Below are 26,291 nucleotides of genomic sequence, written 5' to 3'. Positions count from 1 at the left end.
AAGCTTTTTAGGTAGACAGAAGCTTGTTTCCATTTTAGAGATAAAAACTCTCCCTGTCCCTCTTCTTAAACAGGGATGTAAGTTACTGCTGGAAACAGTGCTCCAGAGTTCACTTCATTCACTGCTTTGAAATATTCTGAATGTCAAATTTCATATGAAGCAATGCTGTCGACAGCTGGCCAGGCAAACACATTGCAGGAGGGTGTACTTCCAATCCAAAGAAAATCTCCCTCTTTTATGCCCGCCTATCTGCATTCTCCATAGATCCGTCTCAAAATAATCCCTCTGAGTAAATATTTGGCAACACAATATGAAAAATATACCTGGCCACATATAGCAGCAACAAGTCTCTAATCCTGGCATGGAAGAGAGGACTTTAGAAGTAAAATAATCTCTTTTTACTGTGCTTTTGTGTTAGCACACAGGTTGTGTATCTTCCCTTTGAAGTAACAGCTACAAATTTACTCCTCTTTTTCCTTTCTCTCTCAGGAGTTGCAAGCAGAAATGTAGTTGAGGAACTGGGGACTGTTACTTTTCTGGCAGGAGTAGTAATAAACTTAAGACAGAAAACAATAATTGAAGGGCAAAAGAATTCTTAGCTAAATACCTTGCAAACCCTGATGAAAGGGGCTACTGGTGGCAGCTTTCTTAGCCCTGTCGGAGTTGCAGACGTTCCAGGAACACAAATACCAGCAGGGCTGCTGTTTTCTTTACTGAGGTGTTAAATAAATGTTTTTACAACAAGCCTTTTCTGCAAGATGTTTTAAATACAAAGCATTAAAAAGAAACTTTCCACCCCCTGATTTTACAAGCACAAATTTCAATTTGTGTTCTGTGCAACTACGTTTTTAATTATTCCAGCTTCCAGAGGAACATCAAAAAACTCATGGAGAATGATGAACTGACCATGGATGTCATTCCCACGATCAGTGAATGACTGCCAGAGACAACTAAAGTGCAAAAAAGGATTTCATCCTACCAGGTGTAAATATATGCTACTGCTATGAATCACTCTAGCCTTTTGCATACAGAAAATTCATGAGCTCTCCTTGAACGTTCCTTGCTTCTGTAAATCAGACTGTAAAATAAGACCATAGAGTGATTTCAAAAAGAGTCTTTCAGTATTCATAAATGCAGGGGTTTGATTTCCAAAACAAAATAGTAATAGTGTGCAAGACAGAAATAGCTTGTTTTATTTCAGCTACTCAGAGAGAGAGTTCTCTACCATTTACAGCGCGGGTTCTCCCTGTTGCATGCTTTGTTTAATTACACAAATAAGATTTGAAAAACATGTGGACAAGAAAATTTTGTTGCAGGAACAGAGATAAAACACACACACAGATTAAAGAAGGAAACATTTGTTTATTAAAAAGGAAAAGGTTCTGGATGGCAGCACAGAATCAGACATGAGACAGATGAATGTATGCACAGCTGTTCATGTTTAAAGGCAGAATATAGACATAAATATGGTTAGATCTTTGCTCTGCTCTGCTGCTACAGTATTTTTACACAGTCAATTCAAAGGAATATCTGTCATAACTGAACACAAGGAGAAATTTATCAGAAACAGAGCACAGATTGCTTCTCTAAAGCCAGGATAAACAAAGCCTAGAAAAGTCTCTCAAGCTATGGTATTGCAAAATAAACTTAATGTGCAAAAGAAAACCACCTTCTGCGGATGAGAAGATTAAATGTCAGATTCAACTCCAAGTCAGATAGCTTGTTCTTCTTTTTGAATAAAACGCAGGTAATTTTCCCCTGCTATCATCACACTTACTGCTCTGTCTGAAGAAAAGGCAGTATTGTGAAACAGGAATGCACTTTAAAAGCAATACCTTACTTTTTCTATAATCTATTCAGTCTATTTCCAAAGCACACCAGAGAGAGAGGCTGATGAGGTCCCTCTCAAAGTGTTTTTTAAAGCATAGATACAATGAGATCATTTTGAAAACTCATAAATGCTCAGGAAAAGACGGCCAAGTACTTCACGAGAGCAAAGCAAGCCTTACAACAGACACAACGAGCTGACACAGAGGATACAGATGCTTCCCCAGGGTTGCCACTCTCTAGCCTGAAGGACTTGATCTCATACTGGTTCTGCCACGCTGACCTCCAGTCCTGCTTTTACCTGCATTGAGTAAGATACCATCTAACTGTTCAGCACATGAGTAGGTATAAAGTGCAGCTTTTGGCATTTAATGGATTAAATACCACATCTATAAAACCAGAAATACAGAAATGTGTTTTATCATGAAAGCTAAGTTTTGGAAAAGGTTCTGGTGGGCTTCTCTGGAGCGCAGTTGGAAATTGTTTTAACTTATAAATAAAGCCAACATGGATTACTATGAAATCTCAACTCCGATGTTTATATATAATGGTCATTTTAATATTAATTTCCTATTTACATATTCAATTATTTTGCTTCAAAACTATTTTTGTACATAGTTTTCTTGTTCTCTATTTTTTAAGTTGTTAAAATATTACAGCATATTTCTGTTTCACTTTTAATTCAAGTTCAGTTTTGATAGCCACAGAACATCAATTTTCAGGAATCTATTTGTTCATTGAAACAATAAATCCAACTCCTCACACTTCTCACTAAACTTACTTAAAGGCCTGCAAGATATAAAAAGCACTTGCCAGATAGTAATATTTTATTCAGATTCTGATTTTCTCATGTGTTAGTCCACTAAAACTGCAAAGACCTAAACCCCCTCCTTGTTACGTGTAACGTTCATTTCAAATAGTCAACAAAACTGAGAGTTATGCTAAACATATTCCAGGTTACAGGAGTGGAAGAAAAACCCCAAATCTATGCCTCATTTTTTTGAGTATGCCTTGGATATTATAGCCTTTTGGTTAGACAAGAAAAGTACACAACCATCCATCAGAAACCTGTATAAACACATATATATATGCTGAAATCACACAGCCACAGCTCTTCCCATGAACGTGGCATTGGCTGATTGTACAACACACTTATGTGCGTCCCAAATCAAATGCTTGCGAGTATTCTGCTCCTCTCTACAGGGAGAGTGGCACAACAGACCATGTCAGGATGGATTCAGTTAGGATGGAGACCTGGAGCCAGGGTTTCCATCTCCTCCGCTACCTCCCAGATACAAACTTTGGAGAAATACAGGTAGAAGACATCCAGATGATGTCTTCATCAAGAGATGTCACAGTACACCATTTCATAGTACACCAAGCCACATTTTGTTAGATAAATGTGAGCAACAATGTTTTTTAACATCTAGTCCATCTTTGGCATTCAATATTCAGATAAGTACTCAATGTGTGTGTGTGCATACACACAAGCAAGTAAGTGCAGTTGTGTCACCTAGTATCTGATGCTATCATTGATGGGATTAAAAATGTCCTAGAAGACATCTAACAAAGTATTGTTACAATCATCTTTAACTATTACCATTCCTTAATTATTATTTTTTCTGTATGGAATAGTGATGGGACAGTTCAGCATTTCATTTTCTAAGCATCAACCAAAACTGGAGAGCTGTGTGACTGACCAGCGGCGAGCAGCTCAGCACATGCAGACCCAACAAAGTGGAGCTTGCAGTGCTCTCATGGATCACCCCACTACCCTGGCTGGCATCTCGGCTGCCCAGTGCAATGGAAATCCACAGCAATGTCAATTAAAGGATATGGAAATATACTGCAAATACAACCAGTGATTCTCATTTTACTGCATGGACCTTCTAACATGTCAGCATCATCAAGCCTCCAAATTCTTCAGAGCTGACCATCAGGCTCATGTTTTCCTTAAATTGCCCTTGGGATGAAAAGTTAGTAAGTTGAAATGGGGTGACTGATTTAGCCCTTTTTCTCAACAAAATCAAAATCCTAACACAAGGAATCCACAAAATGCCAGAACACACAAGTACTTTCTCCCTACACTAGGGCTGAAACTCCAAAGCAAGGAAAAAAGATGCAAAAAACTAGAACACAATACAGTGCTGTTTTATGCAGAAGTTGACATTGGGTCATAGGGTTTGCTCTAATTATAGAAAATACATTTTTACTCAAAAATCACTGCTATTACACAATAAAAACACTTCCTTTGGTAGTGGATTTTCAGAGTGATTCTGTGGCAGCAGAGTTGAGCGCTTGCTAGCCCCTAACTGCAGTTTCAGGGCTGAAAAGAAAATGGTCCTCCTGGAGATGGAGGTGGACTGCAGTTCCCCTTCTGCCAAAGCAATTGTTGAAGCACCATGATATAAAGGAGTTGCTCTGAATTTAGCACAAGGAGGAGGAAGATTATTTCAGATTTCTACATTATTTCAGTGAAGGATTTACAGGGCAACCGCCCAAGAAAGGTATAGGTGAATATGGAGGGATGACTGGGAAGACCACACAGACATGAAGTTTGTACCTCTGAAGTAGGATTTGCTTCCATGGAAAATATTCCTATGACTATAACCTGTTTGTGTGGCAGTTATTCCAGTATAAGTCAGTGTATATTACTGCGAGGAGGTATTAAGAATGTAGTTATTCTGTGCATAAATAAGTTGAAATGTTTTTGCAACATTTTGTACTAAGCATTTGATACCAAGGGAAAAAAAAAAGTGAAAGTACTCTGTTACCATTCACACAAGCATATTTATTATATAAATATTTTATAAATTACAAGATTTTAATTATAAATGTAAACATTTATAGGAAAATAACGTTTTATATTCTTATTAATGTTTACAACTAATATAAGGCACATAGTGCAAAAATACATTTCTGATGCAGAGATCACAAAATAATTACCTACATGTGTTATCTAAAAGTAGCTGCTTACACTTCTGTGGTACAGTATTGTTTTTAATTAATACATATTGCTAATTCATGGCTAACTCTTTCTGGGTAAAAATAGGATGTAGCTGCCATTTGATCTACAATTGTACTGGCATGAAAAACAAGTATTTGGTTTACAGAATGTGTACAGTCAGAAAAAGGATGCATAGTTACCTGGTACATAATATATGTTATTATGCATGTAGAAAATTTTATTCTGAATACCTGAGAGTTGACCCTGAAATGCATTATCTTTATACGAATATATTTTTACAGTTCTGAACTGTAAGTAATACAAAACACCGTATCAAAGAGCTAGATCATTTTTCAAATCTAGTAAGTCTTTCATCCACTTTTCTGGAAGAAATAATTTTAACTAGCAGATGCTAGAACTGTATTTACAAACACTGCAAAATTAAACTGAGTCAAAATTGGGACACTAAAACCACTGCGGGACTTGATGCTGCCTCTGCCCAGGGTTTTCACTAAGGTTACTGAAAATAATGTTGAATTGGAATCTAAGAGAGACACACACTACAGCCTTTACTAATACGCCATTGGCCAGTAACAAGCAGTAAGGTGTATATAGAAAGTGTTTCAGTAAATACATATTAGTACAATCACATACAAAATGCTACAGTAAACAGAATACACTGCTTTTACAGTATACTTGGATGAGAGGCAGGGATTTAAAATCAGGTTTCCAAGCAATTTGTTTCCTTTTTTTTTTTTTTCCCTGTAACCACAACAAAACTAAGCCTTGATGTTTAACATGTACTATAGAGACTACAGAGGTTAAACCACACTTCTCAGGATTACTGCTAGTATTTGAGCACCACAAAGAATATAATGAAGGGGATGGGGAAAAAAATGCTTTTACTGACAAACACACAGATCTCTAGAAACTATCTCAAGTATGTTGGTTATTTACTTTTCTGCTCTAAGTTGCTGACAGATAATTCCTAAAAGGTTTCACAAAATTAGAAGTATTTGAAATAATTACCTGTCTTCTCTATAGAGCAATACCTCTTTCCTTTCTATATTTTAGTATATTTTATCAAGAAAACCAGTAGAGTATAAATTTTACCGAATACTGTATAAAAAATTGCACTGATTAGTTGCAGGTGAAGTATTACAATTATGGTACAATTTAGAGTGTTACCCATTGTAGCAACCTCAGTGCAATTTACTTGCTACTATATACTGTGCATCGAATGAATGCCTCTCCATTAAAACCTGAAGGTTTCTGATTGTGATTTATGCATGTGCTAGCCCACAAACAGGTAATACACCCCTGAATAAACACTGAAGAAAACAGGAATTCTTAGTAGTGAGCATTACGGTAATGAGCATTACAGAGATGAAAGAATTAAAATATATATATACACAGCACCTACAATTTACACCTAAATGGCAGATGTCCCTGCTTTGATGCTCTTACTAGATCAGAGTTCTCACTGTATTTGAAGTTGGAGACCAATAATTGTGTTAGGAATACATTTTCCACAAAATCCTCCACATCTTCCATATATTTTAGTACCATCCTGGGAATAGACAAAGAAAATAGTCAATCAAGAAAAGCAATTGAAATCATGGCTATACAAAAAGCTCCTTGAGGTCTGCATTTTGACAAATCATACCTACAAACACTAAATCAAGAGAGAGCATCAAATTAGCAAAACAGGCACAGAGATACCTTCTTCCCTGGCTTACCATCCAATGTTCTCTTAAACTGTGCATGCTTATTGTCCTTGTTCAACTGGTCTTTCCCACATGAATCAAGTTGAAGGTAAGCCATCTGTAAGGATCCTCTGTAGTAGGGTATCTTTAATAAAATGGTTTTTTGGGGTGTTGTTTTTATTTTTTAAAAAAAGTATTATTAGGTATCTTCAAAACTTTTAATAAACCTGATTAATATAACAATAGGCTCTTAAAATCAGTAAGAGTAGGGTAGGCAAGCAATGTTGATCTGGATTAGATTTGGGGCAGTGTGATTAAACATAGTTTTCACATTATATCTGGAAGACGATGAGACCTTGAGCACTATTTTTGATTCACAGCTAGCTTTCACAAGAGAGTCATCACTTGCACCTCTGGAGGCACAGTATTCCGAGACATAAAGGAAAACAGCATTGACTTACGTGAGATTTGTGTATGTCAGCAGTTGCATAGTTGCCCTGAGCGATCCACCTAACTGTACTAGATAGTCTCAGACCTGTACCAGCCAAATTAATGCTGAACTGTCCCTAACAAAACAAAACAAAAAAGCAAAAGGTAAAATACAAAGGTGATAAACAGAGTTCAAAACAGTAAAACACTTTACATTGGCATATCTCACATATCACTAGGGTATATCTAGACATTAAGTACTCAAGGGCATGTACTTAACCTGGTTTAGTTACACTGCATTATACCCCTTTTTGACACATGACACAGACACACGAACAAGTTATTCTGCAGTAAGTAGCACCTGTGCATCAGCTGATCTGTAGCATCTGTCTGCAGTCTGAATACAGAACTAACATCAGACAATTCAGATTATTATTATATTAAATTTTAATTTACAAAAATTATGGACTTGTAACATGCAAGAATAGGGCTGGCTTTAAAAAAAAATCTTTCAAGAAAGTGCCTGAAGCTTTTGGCAATAACATGATAAGACCTACTACTATCTGGAAATTACAGACAAATCACTTCTTAGTGTCCTGGTTTTGGCTGGGATAGAGTTAATCTTCCAAGTAGCTGGTGCAGTGCTGTGTTTTGGATTTAGTATGAGAATAATGTTGATACCACACTGATGTTTTAGTTGTTGCTAAGTAGTGCTTATCCTAAGTCAAAGACTTTTCAGTTTCCCATGTTCTGCCTGGGAGCAGGTGCACAAGAAGCTGGGAGGGAGCATGGCCAGGACAGCTGATCCAAACTCATCAAAGGGATATTCCATACCATAGGGCATCATGCTCAGTATATAAACTGGGGGAAATGGCCGAGAGGGGCTGATCGCTGCTCGGGGACTGGCTGGGCATTGGTTAGTGGACAGGGAGCAATTGCGTTGTGCATCACCCGTCTTTCTTGGGTTTTATTTATCTCTCTTTTTGTTATCTTCGTTTTCATTACAATTATTATATTACATTGTTATTATTATTATATTTTACTTCAATTAAACTGTTCTTATCTCAACCCACAAGTTTTACTTTTTTTCCAATTCTTTTCCCCGTCCCTCCAAGAGGTGGGGGGGGAGTAGTGAGTGAGCAGCTGCATTGTGCTTAGTTGCTAGCTGGGGTTAAATCACGACACTTAGCCTCCTAATTCTCAAATTTTTGCAAGCACACTGTCCAAGCATCATCATCTTATCTTCCATTTCTTTTTCACTATAACAAATAACATAATTGAATGTGAATATAAGTGGAGGTTAAAATAAATAAATTTATTGCTAGATGGAATGTTTTGCAATACAAACCATTCAAAACGGTTTATTGATTCTAAAATATTTGCCTGTGCAAATACATACTCTGAAAACTATCTTTAAAACTGAGTCAGTTCATATGAAAATAAGAGGTATATTAAAAGCAACAAACTGCGCTGCCTTGGTAAACTGGGGTACAGAAAGTTATTAAACTGCATTCACACAGTAGTGCAATATGTTGGGAAGAATTACTACCTTCACAAAGAGCCCAATGGTCAGTTTAGCCAGCACTACAATGAGAAAACTCCCACACACCTCCATACAATTCACTAAAGGCCTGAATTTCTGTATTCAGACCTAGTTAAAATTGCCTAAATCCTGAGATGAAAGCTTTAGCAAAGATAACATTTCTATTACATATGGTCGCTTCTATATTTTATTGCTTAATATCGTCATAGTCAGATATATTTATACATATATATTTGTGGGGGTATATGTATGTGTGCATGTATAAAATACAGCATTCAGTCTTTATTCTTGTGATTCACTGAAATTCCTTCATAAAAATTCAGTCATATTGTTCGGTATGGCAGATTTGTTTTGAGAGCATTTCTATGTAAAGTTGCTGTGTTTATAGCACTCATATACTCAGGATGAGCTAACATAAGCTCATATGGATAGGGTAGGTTGTTCTTCAAGTGTGCAAAAAGTGGAAGACTTCCATTTAATGAGTAAAGCATCTGGAGGAAATTAATACAGTGTGGAATGCTTTCCACAATTAACAGGCGCAAAGTAACTTCATTCACAGTGACATCATTTTGCAAAAATAAATGAGAAGTGCTATGTACAATTATAATGACAGCTTAACAGCTGTCTGACATGTCATGCAGCATACTCTAGGCCAGGAACAGATTTCAAGGACAGAGTGCAGGAATGGAGGACTTCTTACTGCATTAAAAGTGTTAGCTTCAGTGCAGATCTTATAGATGGAAATGTGTCAGAGCAAAACCATGTAAGCAGAATGACTTCCCAACAGAAGACTGCACATAGATTTGTATTGTACTAAGCCCAGAGAGTCTGCAGGTTGAAGGTATTCAATACTGTAATGAACTCCAACTGTTTTCTTGATGAAGTCTACCTAACTTAGACATTTCATTTGTACCTAAATTGTACATAGATTGTCTCTAGCTGCCCTTGAATATGTCCACCCATGTAGCCTGTCTTAAGTTTAAGCACTTAGTATAGATGGACAACAGGGTTTCACCTCCATGCAAGTCTGAGCTAGTCAATCTTAACTCCCTTTATAATCAGTGAAAAGAAATATGCACTTCCAGAGGATGGTTGACTTCACCCTAAGGTGTCTAATAGGGTAGGATTAGCTCAACTGTTTTCTAGGGAATCCTGTTTCTGCCAATGGACTCCAAAGGCAGCCTAGGTTGACTAGTTCAGACGTATGAGTATGTTCAGACAGTATGAGCAGATCTCTAGAGTGAAAATGTTGGGTCAGAGAGCCCAATGCCTATATATGGTACACAGACCGGGGTTTTACTTTGGGCTAACTATCATCTAGTTCCATAGACTGAATCCTCATTAGCAGTTAGAGTGCATTAAGATCCTTCTTCTGGAGCTCATTGTTTGATTTAGTTTCATCTAGAAGGCATCCCCTGTTCACGTCTTTCAAGACTGCTCCATGATGTGAACCAACAAATAGTAAACTGGGATAATACAGAGGTTAATTTAAAAGGCCCCATACAATCCAAACTAAAATGCTAATGTAGACACACCAATTTTAAATTATACTGCTAAACAGGATTGATTTCCTCTGGCAGTCTTCAAAGATATGAAGCATCAGGAGAGAAACAGAGAAAATATAAGAAAAATTCTGCAGGATTATAGAAAAGGAAAGTCACTGGAGAAGAACAAAGATTGAGTAGGGATTAGGGGAAACAAAGGATACAACACATCCCGAGGGAGGGAGAGCAATACATGAAATATGTAGAAAGCTGAATATACATACATGGACCCTAGAGGGAAAGTGTGGAGTAAATTTGAGGGAGAAACTGGGTGGGGAGATAGTGGAACAGGAGAAAAAAAAAAAGAAGAAAAAAAAACCTTATTAATGTAGTACACAGACCAGACAGAATAGGAGATTGGTTTAGAACCTTACAGCTCTAAACCAGTCACACAGATATTTCTTTTCCCCCCTCCTACGTGCACATTTCAAAGGGGATAAGAAATCATAAATACCTGTGGACATCTGGCAGCACTGTAGCAATCTCCAGCTGTAGCAAATGGAACTGCTCTCCCAAGTACAGTCTGAGCAAAAAGAAAATCTGTGGCTAGAAAACAGAAGATTACTCAATACTGAAACAGCTGCATTAGAAGTTCAGGTGAAAACAATGCAAAAGGCATTAACATAGGGGGTTTTCGGTTTGGTTTGGGTGGGGTTTTTTGTTTGTTGTTTGTTTGGGGAGGGCTTTTTGTGTGTTTTAGTTTGGTTTTTTTAGAAACTACATTTTAAATAGTCCATTTTGGTTAATGCAACATCAGTCCAATCTACAAGCCCAGTTTTCTTTCAGAGGTAGGAGGGGGCTAGGAGGACGAATGTGCACTTGGACACAACTCCAAGTGAGCTGATTGTGGGCCATCTTGCTGCCTTCAGACAGGGGCTTGAAAGCACTGCAAGATTCCCTGCCCATTTAGTATGTCTGCCAAGGTCTGAGAAGGGACTAACTACAGCATAGGAAGACTTTCCCAAGAAAAATATGCCAGGGACTAAAAGGAAATGGAATAATAGGAACAAAACCTTAGAAACTGAAGCTAGTTCACATATAAAATATGAATCTGTAAGATTCATGCCACTTGACTGCTTGGGACAAAGTAACAAGGGAAGTAGTGGTGATTCCTCACCTATTATTTTTTCTTTGAAATTCCTATTGAATTCCTAAAGGAAATAAGAATTTTGTTTGCCCAAAAATGGCACAACTGGATCTATAAGTGGGTCAAAATGGTAATTTGGTAATCACGAGCATGTGCAGTTTCAACAGAACACTCATGTTGGCTAATACTGCCAAAACGCTTACTTTTAATTTGCATGGAAGCTATATCAAATCTTATTTTGCTAAAAACCGTGAAGCCAGCTGCAAGGTAATCATTTCGACAGGCACAGTCTTGCCTTCTACTTCCATTGAAAGGACATTCATAGGGATTCTGCAGCCTAGAGAATAGCAAAGATTTAGTTTTCCTTTTGACATTTTCCCATAACATCATAGTGAAAAATAATTGCATTGCACCATGCTGTATAAGAAATACTAAACAACAGTTACTGAACAAGCAGCTCAGCTATTAATCTTGGCTCAACTGAAATACTATGGTGGATTGAAGCCATTTCTACCAAAGTCAAGATAGAAAATTTTTATAATCATTTAGTGCAATTAACAGAATTCAGTGTGGAAGTATCCACATTTCTGCATGCATGTTCATATACCTGGATATTTAAAACAGAAAATCAAGGAGAGAAATTCTACTCATCTGATCTCATAAAAAGTAAGTATTATTTTATTCTTTTATTTTTGAAGGAATAAATGCACTTCATAAAACTACAAAACCACTTTTGTACCTGAATCCATATACTTCAGAAAAGTTGTCTGCTTCACCTTTTACCAATGTCAAATATTCTTTGGGATTTTCTAAGTGCATGCCTGAGCAATAAATCTGGAAGAGAAAATACAATCCCTTAGCATAATCTTTATTAGAAAAGTATTATTTCATAAAAATATGTGCTCATAAAAACTCATAAATATTAAGAGTACCTTTATCATCCTTCCCTTAACGTTAAGTAGGTATTCACCATCCTTTCTAATCCCTCTTTTAATCTGGATATCTTTGCAGGTGGTAAGAATTTCACCTTCAAAATGAATGATTAAATCATATTAATATTTCATGACCAGAGCTTAATTTTAGGACTGACTTTTGCATAATTGTGCTCCAAATATATTTATAGCTTTTATATCAGTAACCTGGGAAAACAATAACTTCAGCTGAGAATTACAGCTGTCACTTACATTCTTCCTCACGGCAGATTTTTCTGGCATCTGGTTGTAAATGTGGCAGGCACAAGTCACTGGACAAGCCATTTTCAGTCATACATTCTACGGTTCTCTCCTTTACCCCCACTCCACAAGACACTGAGCACTAGACGAGGATAGCCATCAAGAGTTAGTTTAGAAGGTAGTAAATAACTAACATAATTATGTCAGCAAAGTAGCCTTGGCATTCATTTATGTTTGAGGCAGCTATCAAAAATGAGCTTGCACTTCTGTACTCACTTTGGTCCACTTCCCCACTCTCCAGGTAGCAGCTTGTGAACATCCTTTGATATTACATTTATAAATGTATGGGGATAGCTCTACCGGGCATTCTTGGTACGCTACAGTTCGAAGGCCATGGGCATGCTGATTTTGAACTGAATGGCTTCCAACACAGTACGCGATCCTCTGCTGGTAACCAAACCTACAGCTGGCTGAGCACTAAAACAAAATCCCCAAGCACAGGCATTATTTCCATGAAACAACCTTTCTGCAGCATTGCAATTACAGATAAGTCAGCTCTGATCCTCACTTTGGCAAAAGCCCGTAATCCGATGTGTGCTGCCTCAGGGCTGGTACATCAGTGTGCAGAAGTGATGGTCTACAGCAGTTATGCACGCAAGGAGATGGGAAGCCCCATGCTGCCCTTTTCTCAGCTCACGGAGCTTCCAGAGCAGTTCCCTCCCAGCTGCAGTACACACAGAGCACACATAGGTAGGGCAGATGTGCAAGGGAATTAAGGCACCGATCCATCACTTCACTGAAATCAAGGAAAAGATTTTTGTTTACTTCAGTGAGATCAGCTTGCAAGAGTTTCCTGGGAACCAGCGGAGGAATGCAGTGGTAGGGGCAGCTGTCCTCTGGCTGGTGTTTGTAGGTCCCAGGGGGGCTACCAGAATACTGATAACAGTCACTACAATAAATCATGGCTGATTGGAAGGTTAAATGTAGAGAAATTTTAGGCACCCGTGTTCAGATGAAAATATCCTTTTGTTTTTTTTTTTTTTTTTCTTTGCACAAATAATGTGTGTTTTACAGCAATATTACATTCTTAAAAATATAGCTATATAAAAGATGTGCAAGCAGTATAATTAGTTTACCTGTGACAGTTCTCCTGTAAGCACAACATATTTAGAGGGAGATATCCTGCAGTTTTTGGTTGATGGAGGTTTTGTGGCGGGATCACAGAAGCTTTCATCCACTTGGAGCCGGTTTTCATCCACACATTTAACCTTCCGGTATATTTCCTCTCTTCTATATGATGCCAAGCACTGAGTGCGAGAAAAACAGTCACAGTTTTTGTACTTAAACTAGCCATTTACAGAACAAAGTTATTTGCCAATTGCCACACACCAGTAAAACCCAGACAACAATGCCTTTTATGACATCTGTTATCAGTGTTGGACTGAATTGCTCACTGAATCAAAATCCTTTACTTTGTTTTCAAAGTTCAGGTACCTCCAATCAGCTAAAAAGCCAATAGTGTATAATGACATGACATCCTAATTGTTGGGTGAGACTGAGGAGAAATAGGAAAGAAATAAGTTGGTCTTGAAAATAAATCAAAAAGAATCCCTGGAAGTACATACGTGATATTACACTGATAAAAACCAAACGAAAACAAAACTGTCTGTTAATGAAGCCAGTGACAGCTTTGGGCAGCAGTATCTGTTGAGCCTGTGCCTTTGCCCTCAGTGTCCTCAGACCTCCCCCTGTGGCAGGTTGGTGAGATGGAAAGCCAAGATGTTTGAACTTGCTGTGATAAAGAAGGAAGGCTCAAATACACAAAATCCAGTCTCAGCAGAAGCAATAATCAGTAACACCACAGAGCAGAACCTAATTTAATAGTAATTTGGACCTGACAACAGTCAATTTGAAGACTCAGCAATGTCTGACACACAGATCGTCTGTTGTTCAAATTTTATTATTATTGCCTCAAAGAGGCAACTTGAAGTACAAAAACCAGATGCTGTACAGTAAAACAGCTCTGCCAGAGGAAACCTCTTACTTTATCGAGTCAGGTCTTGAAAATCTCGAAGGATGGAGACTGCACAAATTCCCTGTGCAGCACATTCAACTGCCTGAATTGTCCTCAAGGAGAAAAAGATTTTCATAACATCCAATTTGAACCTCTCTGGTTTCACCTTACTCCCATTGCCTCTTGTCTTCCTACCATGTGACACCGTGCAGAACCTGTCTCTGTCCTCTTGGAAACTTCCTTGCTGTGGACTTGTATCAGGGGATGGAGTGTGGATACAGTTGGCTCATGTAATTTATAGAAACACCTGATCTTTTATTGGCATGGAGCAGATCAGAATATTAGGCGCATAAGAATAACGCAGTCATGCAATAATGGGGACAGGAAGAAGAATCCTTTTCACTATGCTTTATACATTAGCCTTGTAGACATTCTTCTCTTTAGTATGAAAGTGCATGTTTGATACGAGAATGCTGGCTGCTGCTATCACCCAGCCTCTCATCTGCAAGCTGGAGAAATGCTAGATCAGGAAATTTTTCTGCTATGCTGTGACTGGTGAGGCGAGGAAATGACACATGAGCACTCAGAGCCCAGACAGCTGGGCAAAATATTGTGAGTTCGCTGCACCAGAAGTGGAATACAGATGGATAAACACTTGAACTACCATTAATACTAGATGTACAGGGCTATATATGAATCTGGTGAGAGAAGGAATCTGAACACAGGAATTTCAAACAGCAATAACCATGTGGAAGTCGTCATGAACCAGCCAGAAGAAGCAGTGAAACACAATGCATTTGTAGTGGAGAGCTCCGAGTACCCAGCTGGAATATACAAATGTTTGACAGGAAAGGAAAATTTACCCTCATTCTCTGAAAGTGTCTATTTGTTCTAAGAGAACATTCTGAGTCACTTCCACTAATTCCTGATTTTAACAGATTCATAGGAGAAGAGAACACTTTGAAGAAACGTATATCGTCAGCTTTCCCTCCATATAGCTTAATAAAGGAATATATGTGTCTGAACTGCATGAATATAATCCAGGTTTTGCAGAGCACCAACAAATGATTTATACATTAACAGTAGTCACTTCTACAGCATTGTGTCTCTGAGACTTTTGAGTCTTCATATTCAAAGTTTCAGGGGGTTTGCCCTGGGAAATTTAACAGTGCAGATTATTAAGATGCCACAACTGCACAAACTGGGATTTTGTTTAATGTTACAGTACGAGACAGGCTCCTATGTACACCATTTCAGGTATTATACAGAATTTTTGGTTTTCTCCCTCCCTCTCTCTTCATATATGTTTGTATGTTTGCATACATGGATACAAAAGTTATTAAATTTTTAGCATATAGAAAATAGTCATCACATCTTTAAAAATGACAGTTTTCTCCTGAAGGTATATTTAGATTTTCTTAAATATGAAAATGAAATTAATATTTGGTAGGAGAATGCTGAGTTTTATTTTGCGTCTTATCTTTTCTGGTAAGTCTTCGATACAGATCTTGAAAACACTGTTGTCCAAAGGTTCTACCTCTGAGGTTTTTACTTCCAGCTGACATTTCATATGTGTTTCTATTCTTAAAAAGTGATTTTTTTTAAATGATATCTCATAATGAGGTTTTATTAAACATTTTATGCACTATGTAAAGAACTTTGTATTCAAATTACACAGTTCTATCAATAGGGACCTGCTTAGAGCTCCACCAGAGCTTTTGGCTACAGCAGTAGACAAGCAAATCCTGTATAAGAGAGTAAACAAAGCCTTTAACACTTTTTTGTCCCTTTTTAGTTTTGCAAGTTTGACCTTCAAAATATCCAGCATGGTCACTTATTATTCTGCAACATAACTATTAAAAATGTATACAAATTTGAAAAAAAAAAAAAAACAAACAAAAAACTTCGGACATCACTCAGTTACTTCATACAAGTTCAAAGCCTTACTTACATCTTCCCATTCATCTGCCAGCCACTGGTACTGCACGCAGGCAGGCAGCCAGCAATGCCTCTTGCTAGCAGGCTGGGTATCACGATTACACATTGCTTCACTCACTTGACCCTGGCCCTTCAGCTGACAGTAGATGTCCCTTTGCTGAATTCCCACTCCACAGGATCCAGAACACTAAAATTGATCAAAATTAGTTATGTGTGAAATGAGAGAGTCCCCAGAAGGTTGTACAGTTGCCATTATTACAAGTTCTTAGGATATTACTTAAAATATACTTCACAGCCCCTACCACAGTAGTGTTTCATTGTATCTGAAGAAATTTATGTTGAATATGTAAAACTACAATTAAAATAAAATTTTGTAAGAAATACAGAAAATAAATGCATCCAAGTTACCCAGACTGATCTTTCTGCTTAATTCACAGTATAAACAATCACTATAGGCATCTGCAAAGCAAAAGTTTACGTTTTTGCAAGATCAAACCATTTAAGTTCCGAGTTTACATCATTCCTTTATTAGACACTGACAGTCTTGTCTGTTGTCTTACAATGCAAATATTAGAATGAAAGAAAAAAATCTCAGTATTTCAGGTTAGAAAAATCTTGCAAATGGTGCAGTATTTCAAGGATACTTTCTTTTGCAGGTACTACTAAGGATTTTGAATCATGAGGAGCTTAAAAAGGTTCAAATGCTTCCTGCCACATGCCTCTTTTCCTCCTTCCTGGCCAAAGGTATTTCACTACAACACTAAAGCTTGCCTGAGATAGACAGCCCCCTTTTACCCCAGTCAAAGCCTACCGAAGAGACTCAAGCCTAATCACAAAGTAGATACTGCTCTACCAACTGTGGCCAAGCTGTGAAGAGTGGTAACATGTCTTTATCAATGTGGGGAATTATATATTGAAAAAGTTAGTGAAATGCAAAATATTGCCACGTGCTCAGTTACACACACTTTCACAACAAGGTGAGAGACGTTTTACAACACCAAGCCAGCAAAAAAGCCAGTATTGTGCCCACAAGCCTTTTTTCTTATCCTTATCCCACAAACCTGGCTTCACTTCAATATTCAGACTATGATAGCAATTACAGTGGTGCTACTGAATTTGTCACTGAAGGTAGGAAGTAAACTTTAAAAATTTACTGTTATTTTGAATTTACAAGGTAAGCTGAGGAAAGTCATAAGTACTTATCCAGTCTAGGGTTTAGATTAACAAATACTTTTCAGTTTTTGTGGATATTTACTTTTAATTACTCTTAAAAAAAGAAAATCTAATTAACTACTTGCTAATTTGTAGATTTCATTTTGATGTGCATATAAAAAACTTCCTCACAATTATTTCCATTGAAGTAGTGTGTCATGATCTTGCCTTGTACTCTCATAGGGAACATAATTACAGCAGATTTTACATACCTCTTTCCATCTGCTGGCCTTCCAAGCAGGACATCTTCCAGCTCTACATATTTTGTACGTCCGTGGTTTTTTCAAATGTCTGCAGTTGCCTTCTTCTATTTTAGCTTGGAAGCTATTAAAACAATGCACATCACGAAACTTCAAACCTTTTCCACAGGAAACAGAACACTGAAAAGAGAAGTGTATTTCATTACTTTACTAAAAACCTCAAAGTAATAAGAAAAGCAGAAGCTGTGGCCTCGCCCAAACTGGACTCTATGATTATAGGAATAAGTTTCAGTATTATGACACAACATCTACTGCACATATCTGAATTTCCTGTGTAAGCTCTCTCATACTGAGCGTTCCTGATCAGATGCCAAACATCTCTCAGGTCTTGTTCATTCATTGATGTTGTCATTGACAAATACCTAACCTCAGCCATCCATATCCATGCAGGAGGCAGCTTGATATTATGATCTCACAAGAACATGCTCTAGCAGCCTTCTGTTTCCAGTACATATATTGCTACTTTCATGTAAGCATGATGCTTATCATAAGCATTAAAGGAAGGAAAATGCAAAATCATAAGTATGCATGTTTCCAGCTATTAGGCTACAAAGTCATGTTTGTTCTGCCACCTCCCTTCCACGAGCTTTGGGCATCTGGCTGTATGTGACAAAGAGGCAAGAGAAAAGGTATTAAGTAGACACTATAGCTTATGGTGCAGACCTTGGAGGCACAGCCTTGCCCCGCCATTCTGTTTCCTCCAGAAAGTTGCTACGATATAAACAACTGGCTCTAGGACCTCCCTCTCTCCAACATAAAACCAATGGGGCTGCAGATACGTTTTGTGAAACCCACCCAGGCAATACACACTAGCCATGATTAGACTGTGTCTGACAGATCCGTCTCTACTGGAGAAAGGGCCAGTCCTCTGCTAAATTGCTGGACTGCTGTAAGACTTTAGTGAGGTTTGAATTTAATTATTCAAATTAGGGCTGTCCTATTCACCTACAGAGCAGAGCTGCAGGTCCTAGGGAACTTTCACTCAAACAAGGAACACCTGAAGCACTTCCAAATAAGATGGCTACTCAGCTGACTTATCTTGGACCATGAACATTGTGAATGAAAGCACTTAAGTATTTTCTATTTTTTTAAAATCTTGTAATTAATCTTCCTATTTTACATTACTCTATCAAAACATTTTGATCAATGGAGACAATTTCTTTTCTGTCCGGGAAGAGAACATGCTTAATTTGTTCTAGGTTTTCCTCCGTACTTTATTTTATGCTTGGACAAACATTTCCTACACAATCATATTCGAATCAAAATTTAATTTCTAAGTGGATGTGAAAAAAAGGATTTAAATATAGACTTTCTTCAAAAGCACCAAAGATATTTCTCGTCCTTTTATGTTATATTGTCATCTATGTCACTAGCATTACCCACTAACATAACCAAGCACTGTTAAATATATATACCTTCTATTTTCAAGAAATGAAGTTCAGATCATATAGCTTTTGTACAAAACCTGGTGAATATTTGCCCGAGAACAACAGGTAGAGAAAAGTTTTTAAAATATAGAACAAGCAACTATAGTAAATTAACCTGCTAGGTAGGAAACATTTTTAACAATAACTATACTTTGTTAAACAGTCTCAGCTGACTCACTTGTCCTCAATACCACAAGGATTCCTGTGTCCTTAAACATTTATCTGTGTAATTGTCGTGGTTTAACCCCAGCCAGCAACTAAGCACCATACAGCTTCTCACTCACTCCCCTCCACAGTGGAATGAGGGAGAGAATCGGAAGAGTAAAAGTGAGAAAATTCATGGGTTGAGATAAAGACAGTTTAATAGGGAAAGTAAAAGCCACGCACACAAGCAAAGCAAAACAAAGAATTTGTTCACCACTTCCCATCAGCAGGCAGGTGTTCAGCCATCTCCAGGAAAGCAGGGCTCCAGCACACGTAACGGTTGCTTGGGAAGACAAACACCATCACTCTGAACATCCCCTACCTTTCTTCTTTCACCTTTATATGCTGAGCGTGACGCCATACAGTATGGAATGTCCCTTTGGTCAGTTGGGGTCAGCTGTCCCGGCTGTGTCCCCTCCCAACTCCTTGTGCACCCCCAGCCTACTCACTGGTGAGGTGGGGTGAGAGGCAGAAAAGGCCTTGGCTCTGTCCAAGCGCTGCTCAGCAATAACTAAAACATCCCTGTGTTATCAACACTGTTTCCAGCACAAATCCAAAACATATCCCCATACTAACTTCTATGAAAAAAACCCCAAACTCTATCCTAGCCAAAACCAGCATAGTAATCTTAAAGGTTTAATTGAAACTGCCAATGTGTTTAAAATTAAATCTTTGCAGAACGAAGAAATAAATTTATTATCACTCAATATAATGAATAGCATGTTTCTCTTATGCAACTATATTTGCAAAAAGATAGAGTACTGATTTGGCAACAACTTGCCTTTTAAGGAATAATGTAGGTCAGAAAACTTAAAACAATGGAAACCATATCACTATAAAAGTTTTTCAGGAAACTTGGCTCTGAATTCAGAGGATTTAATTATCAAAGATAACATGTATGCATGAAAACTGAAATATTGATATTATCTTGATAATTGATTCTACTCTCGCTTAAAGCTTTTTTTCAGGAATTTCAGTCTTCCTTTTTATTCTTCAGTAGTATGTAAGTGAAGTGCAACATGGAGTTACTTAACCTCCTCCTATGATGAGTTAGAAAAACACCACATGTCCCTCCTTCCTCAATGGAATTTCCCCTGTGAAGCATGCATGAGGCTGCAGAGGGCTATGTCAGGCAGAGCCCTTCTAGTCCTCATGGGGATGGTGTTCCAGGCTGAGAGCTGCAGCCAAAGGTGGTGTCCTAAAAAGTCTCCACTTCAGGTGAGGCTACCATAGAACAATCTCACAGCACAGAATAGTCTCACTCTTTAATTTCTCATTGCCTTCAAGTATTAAAACAACACTTTTCAGCATATATACATAATTATTTATATAGCTTGTGCAGATATCTTTTATTCAAAAAAAAGAGATTTATTGTACAGGGCTAATGGCTGCTAATAACAAAAGAATATGTAAAAATATCTCTCACCCTGCATCTCAGTCTTCTAAAGATCTTCCAATAATCTCCCTACCCACTAGATACATTACATGTTTACTTCTACGCAGGTTAGAATTGGGTCAGGGGTGTTTTTTCTTGGGTTTGGTTTGGTTTTTTTTTTTCTAGTCATTGGTCCAAGCTTAACTGAGTTACACCTCTTTTATATTTAAATGGCCTAATTTAATCTTTATAATTTGTGCTATTCTTTCTTCTAAAGAAAGAAATTGAAGATTTGTGTGTTAAGTTAGCCTATTATAAGACACTTTAATAGTTACAGAGTAATGCCTGTATAAAGAGATTATTTGCAGTTCTCTTTCATACAGATGTTCTACTAATTCTCTAATTAGGAATTATTCAGGAATTAAGAAAATACACATTTGTTTTAATCATATTAGATAGGAAGCTGAACAGGGAGTTAGGAAAATACCAGTTCAGATGTTACTACAGAGGCTTTATGAAGTTATTTCAAATACTACTTAAACTTTCTTTCACTCAAATACGGTTTAGCTTTGATGACTCTAGCTAGCTGAAACCTATTGTTATTTTAGTGTTAAATGCAGAAACACAAATGAAAGATACTTAAAATCTGTAGGTAGAAATTATTTTCAACTATTTTAAGAATATTTTTGTCTTCCAAAAAAAGTCATTTAATTACAAGGAATATAATTTAACTTCCCAGTAACGTAATTTGGGATAAATCATCTTTTTTTTTTCTTTCTTGTTGTAACAGGCAATAAGATACAGAATGATGCCAACTCATACCAAGAAAATATTTAAATAACTTTTTTCAGGGAGTTTTTTCACTCCATGTTAATGTAATATTAGCTTTAACAACTTAAAAAAGACATGTTCAACAGATTTGGATTATGTTGAAAACTAAATGCATTAAATCCTTACAAAATGTAAGTTTTCCAGAAATACAGAAACATCATTTCTGTATACAGATTTGCTCTTATTCTTTCACATATTCATCAAGCTGCAGATCTGATCCTGTGTTTCTATATATCCAAACCTCCATATGTCCAAACCTCCTGTTGAATAGATTTTACACTATGAAAAGAAACTTGACAGTGCAAGAGATAATTCAGTAGTATCCTAATATTACAGGTTTCAACTTCCAAGCTTTTAAAGTTGTTGGGGATTCTTTGTTCTTGTTTTGTGGTTTGTTTAGGTTTTTTTTACTTAAGTCATGAAAGCACACTGAAATTTAATTCTTTAGGTTAATGTGTGTTTATTGTTTCACTGAAGGAATGAAAGATCCTGCTACTTTTAAAAGCTAAAAAACCCCCAGACATAAAGCAGCTGTAAACCTCTGCTTAAATACAATTGCCCAAACTTAAAAACAAGTACGTTGACAAACTAAGAAGTACCTCCAAGCAGCTTTGCTTGAATTGGGCGCTTGGAGTACCACGTCTCCTGGATTTGTGTGGAGCAGCTCCTGCCCACTTTAGCGTGGTTCCAAGGGGCCAGATTCTTAAATCTGCTGGAGGAAGCATCTCCCACCCACATCTGTGTGAGGAAGAGAAACCTAAATATCTCTAAGGATCAGATCCTTTACAATTTCAATAGGATCTTGATAAAATTTAGGCAACTAATTCCAGGATTGTTATTCTTAAAGCCTCGCAGACATATCAGTTACAGAAGCACCTAGGCTGCCCTGAGCCACAGTCAAAGTCCTTAAACAGTTCCGTTGGTACTGAACAATCTAATTTTGCAAGCATGCACAAGCCTTTTAACAGACTGACCAGCTAGCACTTTACATGCCTATAAGGACAATCAGCATCCTGAAAACTGATTTTCCTCTATTTCCACTAATAAGTTAAAAAAGGGAAAGCAATTGCTCTAAGAGTGCACTGTGCACACAGCACATTACAAAACACACAAATAGATGACATTTACTGCAACCAAAGAAATGTTCCTAAGTTTTTTTTCTTTAACACATGAAAAAGCTAATGCACTCACCCTGGATGTAGATGATCCAGGATCATCAAGAGAATGTTCAAGAGAGTATATTGCTCTGTAGGTAGAGTATTCTCATGAAATTGGACATATCCTGGCTTCATTCCTTAGAAAATATATAAAAATAGTTCTTAAAGGGACCATTTCCTCCCAGAATGCCTTGGCATCAGATGCAGGCAGGCTCAGCTGTGTTCTTTACTGGATAGTAACCCACTTCAGCAAGAGAAATGAAGATGACTACCGTCCAATACAGCTTCTCATTGGAGACTCCTGACAAGTAGATAAGGGTTGCCTGTCCTCCAGCACAGAGAATGAATACCAAAGAAAGAAAACCAAGTCTCTCAAATGCTGACTCAAAAGCTTTAATCAATATAAAGTGGGGAATGCCTCTTAACTCTTCTGTAAGGGCAGAGCATATCTCCTGCTCAGTTCTTTGAATAAAAAATATAGGTTGCATAGAAGATCCCAGAGTGGGACTTCCAAGGCGCTAAAGGCATCTAAATACAGCTTACAGGGAGGTGTCTTGCATCGACCTCTATCCCCACCATCAGTGTTTTTTCCTTAGAGAGCTGCATATTGCACACACTGACCTAAGACAACTGCCTGACTAGCTTCCTTTCAGCTTTGTATCATCAGTAAGAAACGTCATTCTCACTCGTACAGGAGCAAGGCCTTGTTCTGTGCTCTGGAAACCGCTCGTGTCCTTTTAGTGCACCTAGCCTACAGCACATTTCTTACAAGGCTGAATTTTGCCCTTTATAAGCCTGTGTTGCTTCTTGGAGCTCCTAACATGTTATTACACACTATCTGTGGAATATGGTCCTCTCACTGCCAGGTGCCCACTCTGTTCTGTGAGATGCTCTGGTAGTGACCTACCCAAAGCTTAGCTCTCATGACTGGGGAAAGTACAATCGCACTTAACTCTCTTGCTGCATGACCTCCTTCCATTCAAAGTTGAACATGGAAAAGAACAATGTAGTCCTTATGGCTCAATACATCTATAATGTAGATTCACTTGTATGACATTCCACACAATTGGAGGCTTATGGAGTGTACATTTTCCATTTATTTCCTGCAGATTGCATGTGTAGAAAAAAATAAATCCGTAAGAACTTTAAATCTCAAAACAAATATGAATATTTCTTTAAAAAATGCAAGTTGAAAAAACCATCCTGTAACCATTTTACACAGAAATTCTAGCATTTGTCTCAACATTGGCTAAAGTAATATTTCCCATATGTCAGGTTCTTTTAAAAACATAAAACTACAGTAAAAAGCTGGACCTGATTACTATTGTTCAAAGTCATTCCATAACACTGGTAACTAGGATTCATCTGGGTTTTTTTTTTATAGTAATAAAGTTCTGTGAGGATAAGCCTGACAGAACTCTTGGTGTTTTCTGTGGCACAGATGGACTCTCAGACAGGCATGCCACCATCAGTTCCTACCCAATTAAAGCTCTTTCTGCAGCTGACACGCAGAGTTTCACTGAAAGCTTTTTGATTCTTTTCCTATTGTTCACTGAAAAGTTGAAGACCTTCGATTATTAGCTGGATTTTGTTCTAAATTTTCTTAACTTTTTCTTTCAAGGGAGTGTTTTGTGTAGCTTAGTTGGTGGCTTTGGATACTGAAAAACAGACCAATAAATGGAAAGCATATAACAGTTTCTCTTTGTATTATATTACACAGGGACTTAAAATATAAATGACTGTGATTAAAAGCAGTACTATAACTGTACTGGTTTTGGTTGGAATAGAGTTAATTTTCTTCATAGTAGCTAGCATAGTGCAAGTTTTGGATCTGTGACTAAAACAGTGTTGATAACACAGGGATGTTTTAGTTATTGCTGAGCAGCGCTTGGACAGAGCCAAGGCCTTTTCTGCCTCTCACCCCACCTCACCAGCGAGTAGGCTGGGGGTGCACAAGGAGTTGGGAGGGGACACAGCCGGGACAGCTGACCCCAACTGACCAAAGGGACATTCCATACTGTATGGCGTCACGCTCAGCATATAAAGGTGAAAGAAGAAAGGTGGGGGATGTTCAGAGTGATGGTGTTTGTCTTCCCAAGCAACCGTTACGTGTGCTGGAGCCCTGCTTTCCTGGAGATGGCTGAACACCTGCCTGCTGATGGGAAGTGGTGAACAAATTCTTTGTTTTGCTTTGCTTGTGTGCATGGCTTTTGCTTTCCCTATTAAACTGTCTTTATCTCAACCCATGAATTTTCTCACTTTTACCCTTCTGATTCTCTCCCCCATCCCACTGGGGAAGGAGTGAGCGAGCAGCTGGGTGGGGCTTAACTACCTAGTGGGGTAAAGCCATAACGGTACCACTGAAAAAGGATAAAATATATTACGAATGTTAAATAGTATTTTCTTCCCCAGTGTCTTTTTTTTTTTTTTTTTTTTAATTTGGTCAGTCACTTCTGTGACTGGACAGGAAGATCAGTTTAAAAAAAAGGACAAATTTATATAATGCATCAGCAAAATTACAAACCTACAGGGTTAAACACAGTAGTTGCTTGAGTCGTCTGACAAGCTGCATTTTTATGATCTTTGGTTAGCCCAAAAGTCTGTTTGAGCTCTTTTAAAATTATTCTAGAAGTAGACTGGAACCACTACTGCACAGGACACTAATAAAATATTACTTTGAGCATTACTTAGTTGAGAGTTACGTCAACTTTTCATTTGCCATATTAGAACTACCTCTTCTTGTGCATGCCTGCTCCCTGTTAGATGCCTCTCCCCAGGGGTCCTTGTGATACTTGAGCATAAAATAGGTGAAAGTATTCAAAAAGTTATTCTTTCCTTTAAGTACGTAGATTACTATCAAGAAACAACACAGACTCTGTAGTTAGGTCCTGCTGAATTCTTTGATTCAGAGTCAGTAATTCTGCACTAAAACAAGTACGAACACTTGTGCCATTAGCTCAAGAGCTGAGAAAGGACCATGGTTACAAAAGACCAAACATTCCATCACTCCTGAGAAAGAATGAACTCCAAGAGTTATGTGTATGATTTACTGTTACATCTAAGTTACACCTATGTTAACTACAGAAGCTACACTGAAGATATTTTTAAGTCACTTCATTGAGTATAGCTTCATTTCAAAAGTTCAGTGTTATATCACATTCCTATGCTGTTCAAAAAATGTCTTGATTTGATTAAGTCCTCCTTGCATCTGCAGTCTGTAAGTCTGCTTTGCCACTTTTCTAAATGTGCTTTTGCAGCTATAGCAATGGAAGGGAGGAAGGCTAGGCTAAGTAGGACTCAAAGACTTCATCCAATCCATCTGCTGCCCAGAGTTTGGATCAGCTGTATCTGGACCATTCTTGACAGCAGTCAATCTTGTCTTCAATGACAGGGAGGCTGCAGCATCCTTGCACGCATTTTTCCACTGCAAAACCATCCCTATAGTTAGAAAAAGTATCTTAGGATTTAATGACAGTCTCTCTTACTGTTAAATAAGATGGTTACTTCTCATTCTACCCTTAGAAGACTCAGAAAAACTCACCTCTTTATAACCACTGATTTTGTGTTGGAAGAATACCTCATTCAGTCCATTCTTCTATAGACTTGGTCTTGAAAAAC

At 37.7% G+C, this 26,291-nt stretch overlaps 1 protein-coding gene across 1 annotated transcript in view; it reads right to left on the bottom strand.

Annotated features, from left to right (window-relative positions):
• Positions 1–4,728: 4,728 nt before the first annotated feature.
• The window catches only part of ADAMTS20 (ADAM metallopeptidase with thrombospondin type 1 motif 20), a 101,831-nt gene continuing 80,268 nt past the window's right edge, over positions 4,729–26,291 (bottom strand). Inside the window, exons 29-39 of the mRNA XM_074827416.1 lie at positions 17,632–17,799; positions 16,221–16,394; positions 13,392–13,562; positions 12,532–12,732; positions 12,268–12,397; positions 12,016–12,110; positions 11,823–11,917; positions 11,287–11,420; positions 10,451–10,542; positions 6,942–7,046; positions 4,729–6,344 (exon numbers count right to left, since the gene is read on the bottom strand). Coding sequence (XP_074683517.1) covers positions 6,255–6,344; positions 6,942–7,046; positions 10,451–10,542; positions 11,287–11,420; positions 11,823–11,917; positions 12,016–12,110; positions 12,268–12,397; positions 12,532–12,732; positions 13,392–13,562; positions 16,221–16,394; positions 17,632–17,799 — 1,455 coding nt within the window. The 3' untranslated portion in view covers positions 4,729–6,254. The remainder of the gene's footprint in view (positions 6,345–6,941; positions 7,047–10,450; positions 10,543–11,286; positions 11,421–11,822; positions 11,918–12,015; positions 12,111–12,267; positions 12,398–12,531; positions 12,733–13,391; positions 13,563–16,220; positions 16,395–17,631; positions 17,800–26,291) is intronic.

This window comes from Strix aluco, chromosome 5, assembly GCF_031877795.1.
Source record: "Strix aluco isolate bStrAlu1 chromosome 5, bStrAlu1.hap1, whole genome shotgun sequence".
In the NCBI taxonomy this organism is placed as follows: Eukaryota; Metazoa; Chordata; class Aves; order Strigiformes; family Strigidae; genus Strix; species Strix aluco.
Note: the sequence above shows the minus strand (reverse complement) of the source record. Positions and strands in the feature narration are given on the sequence as shown.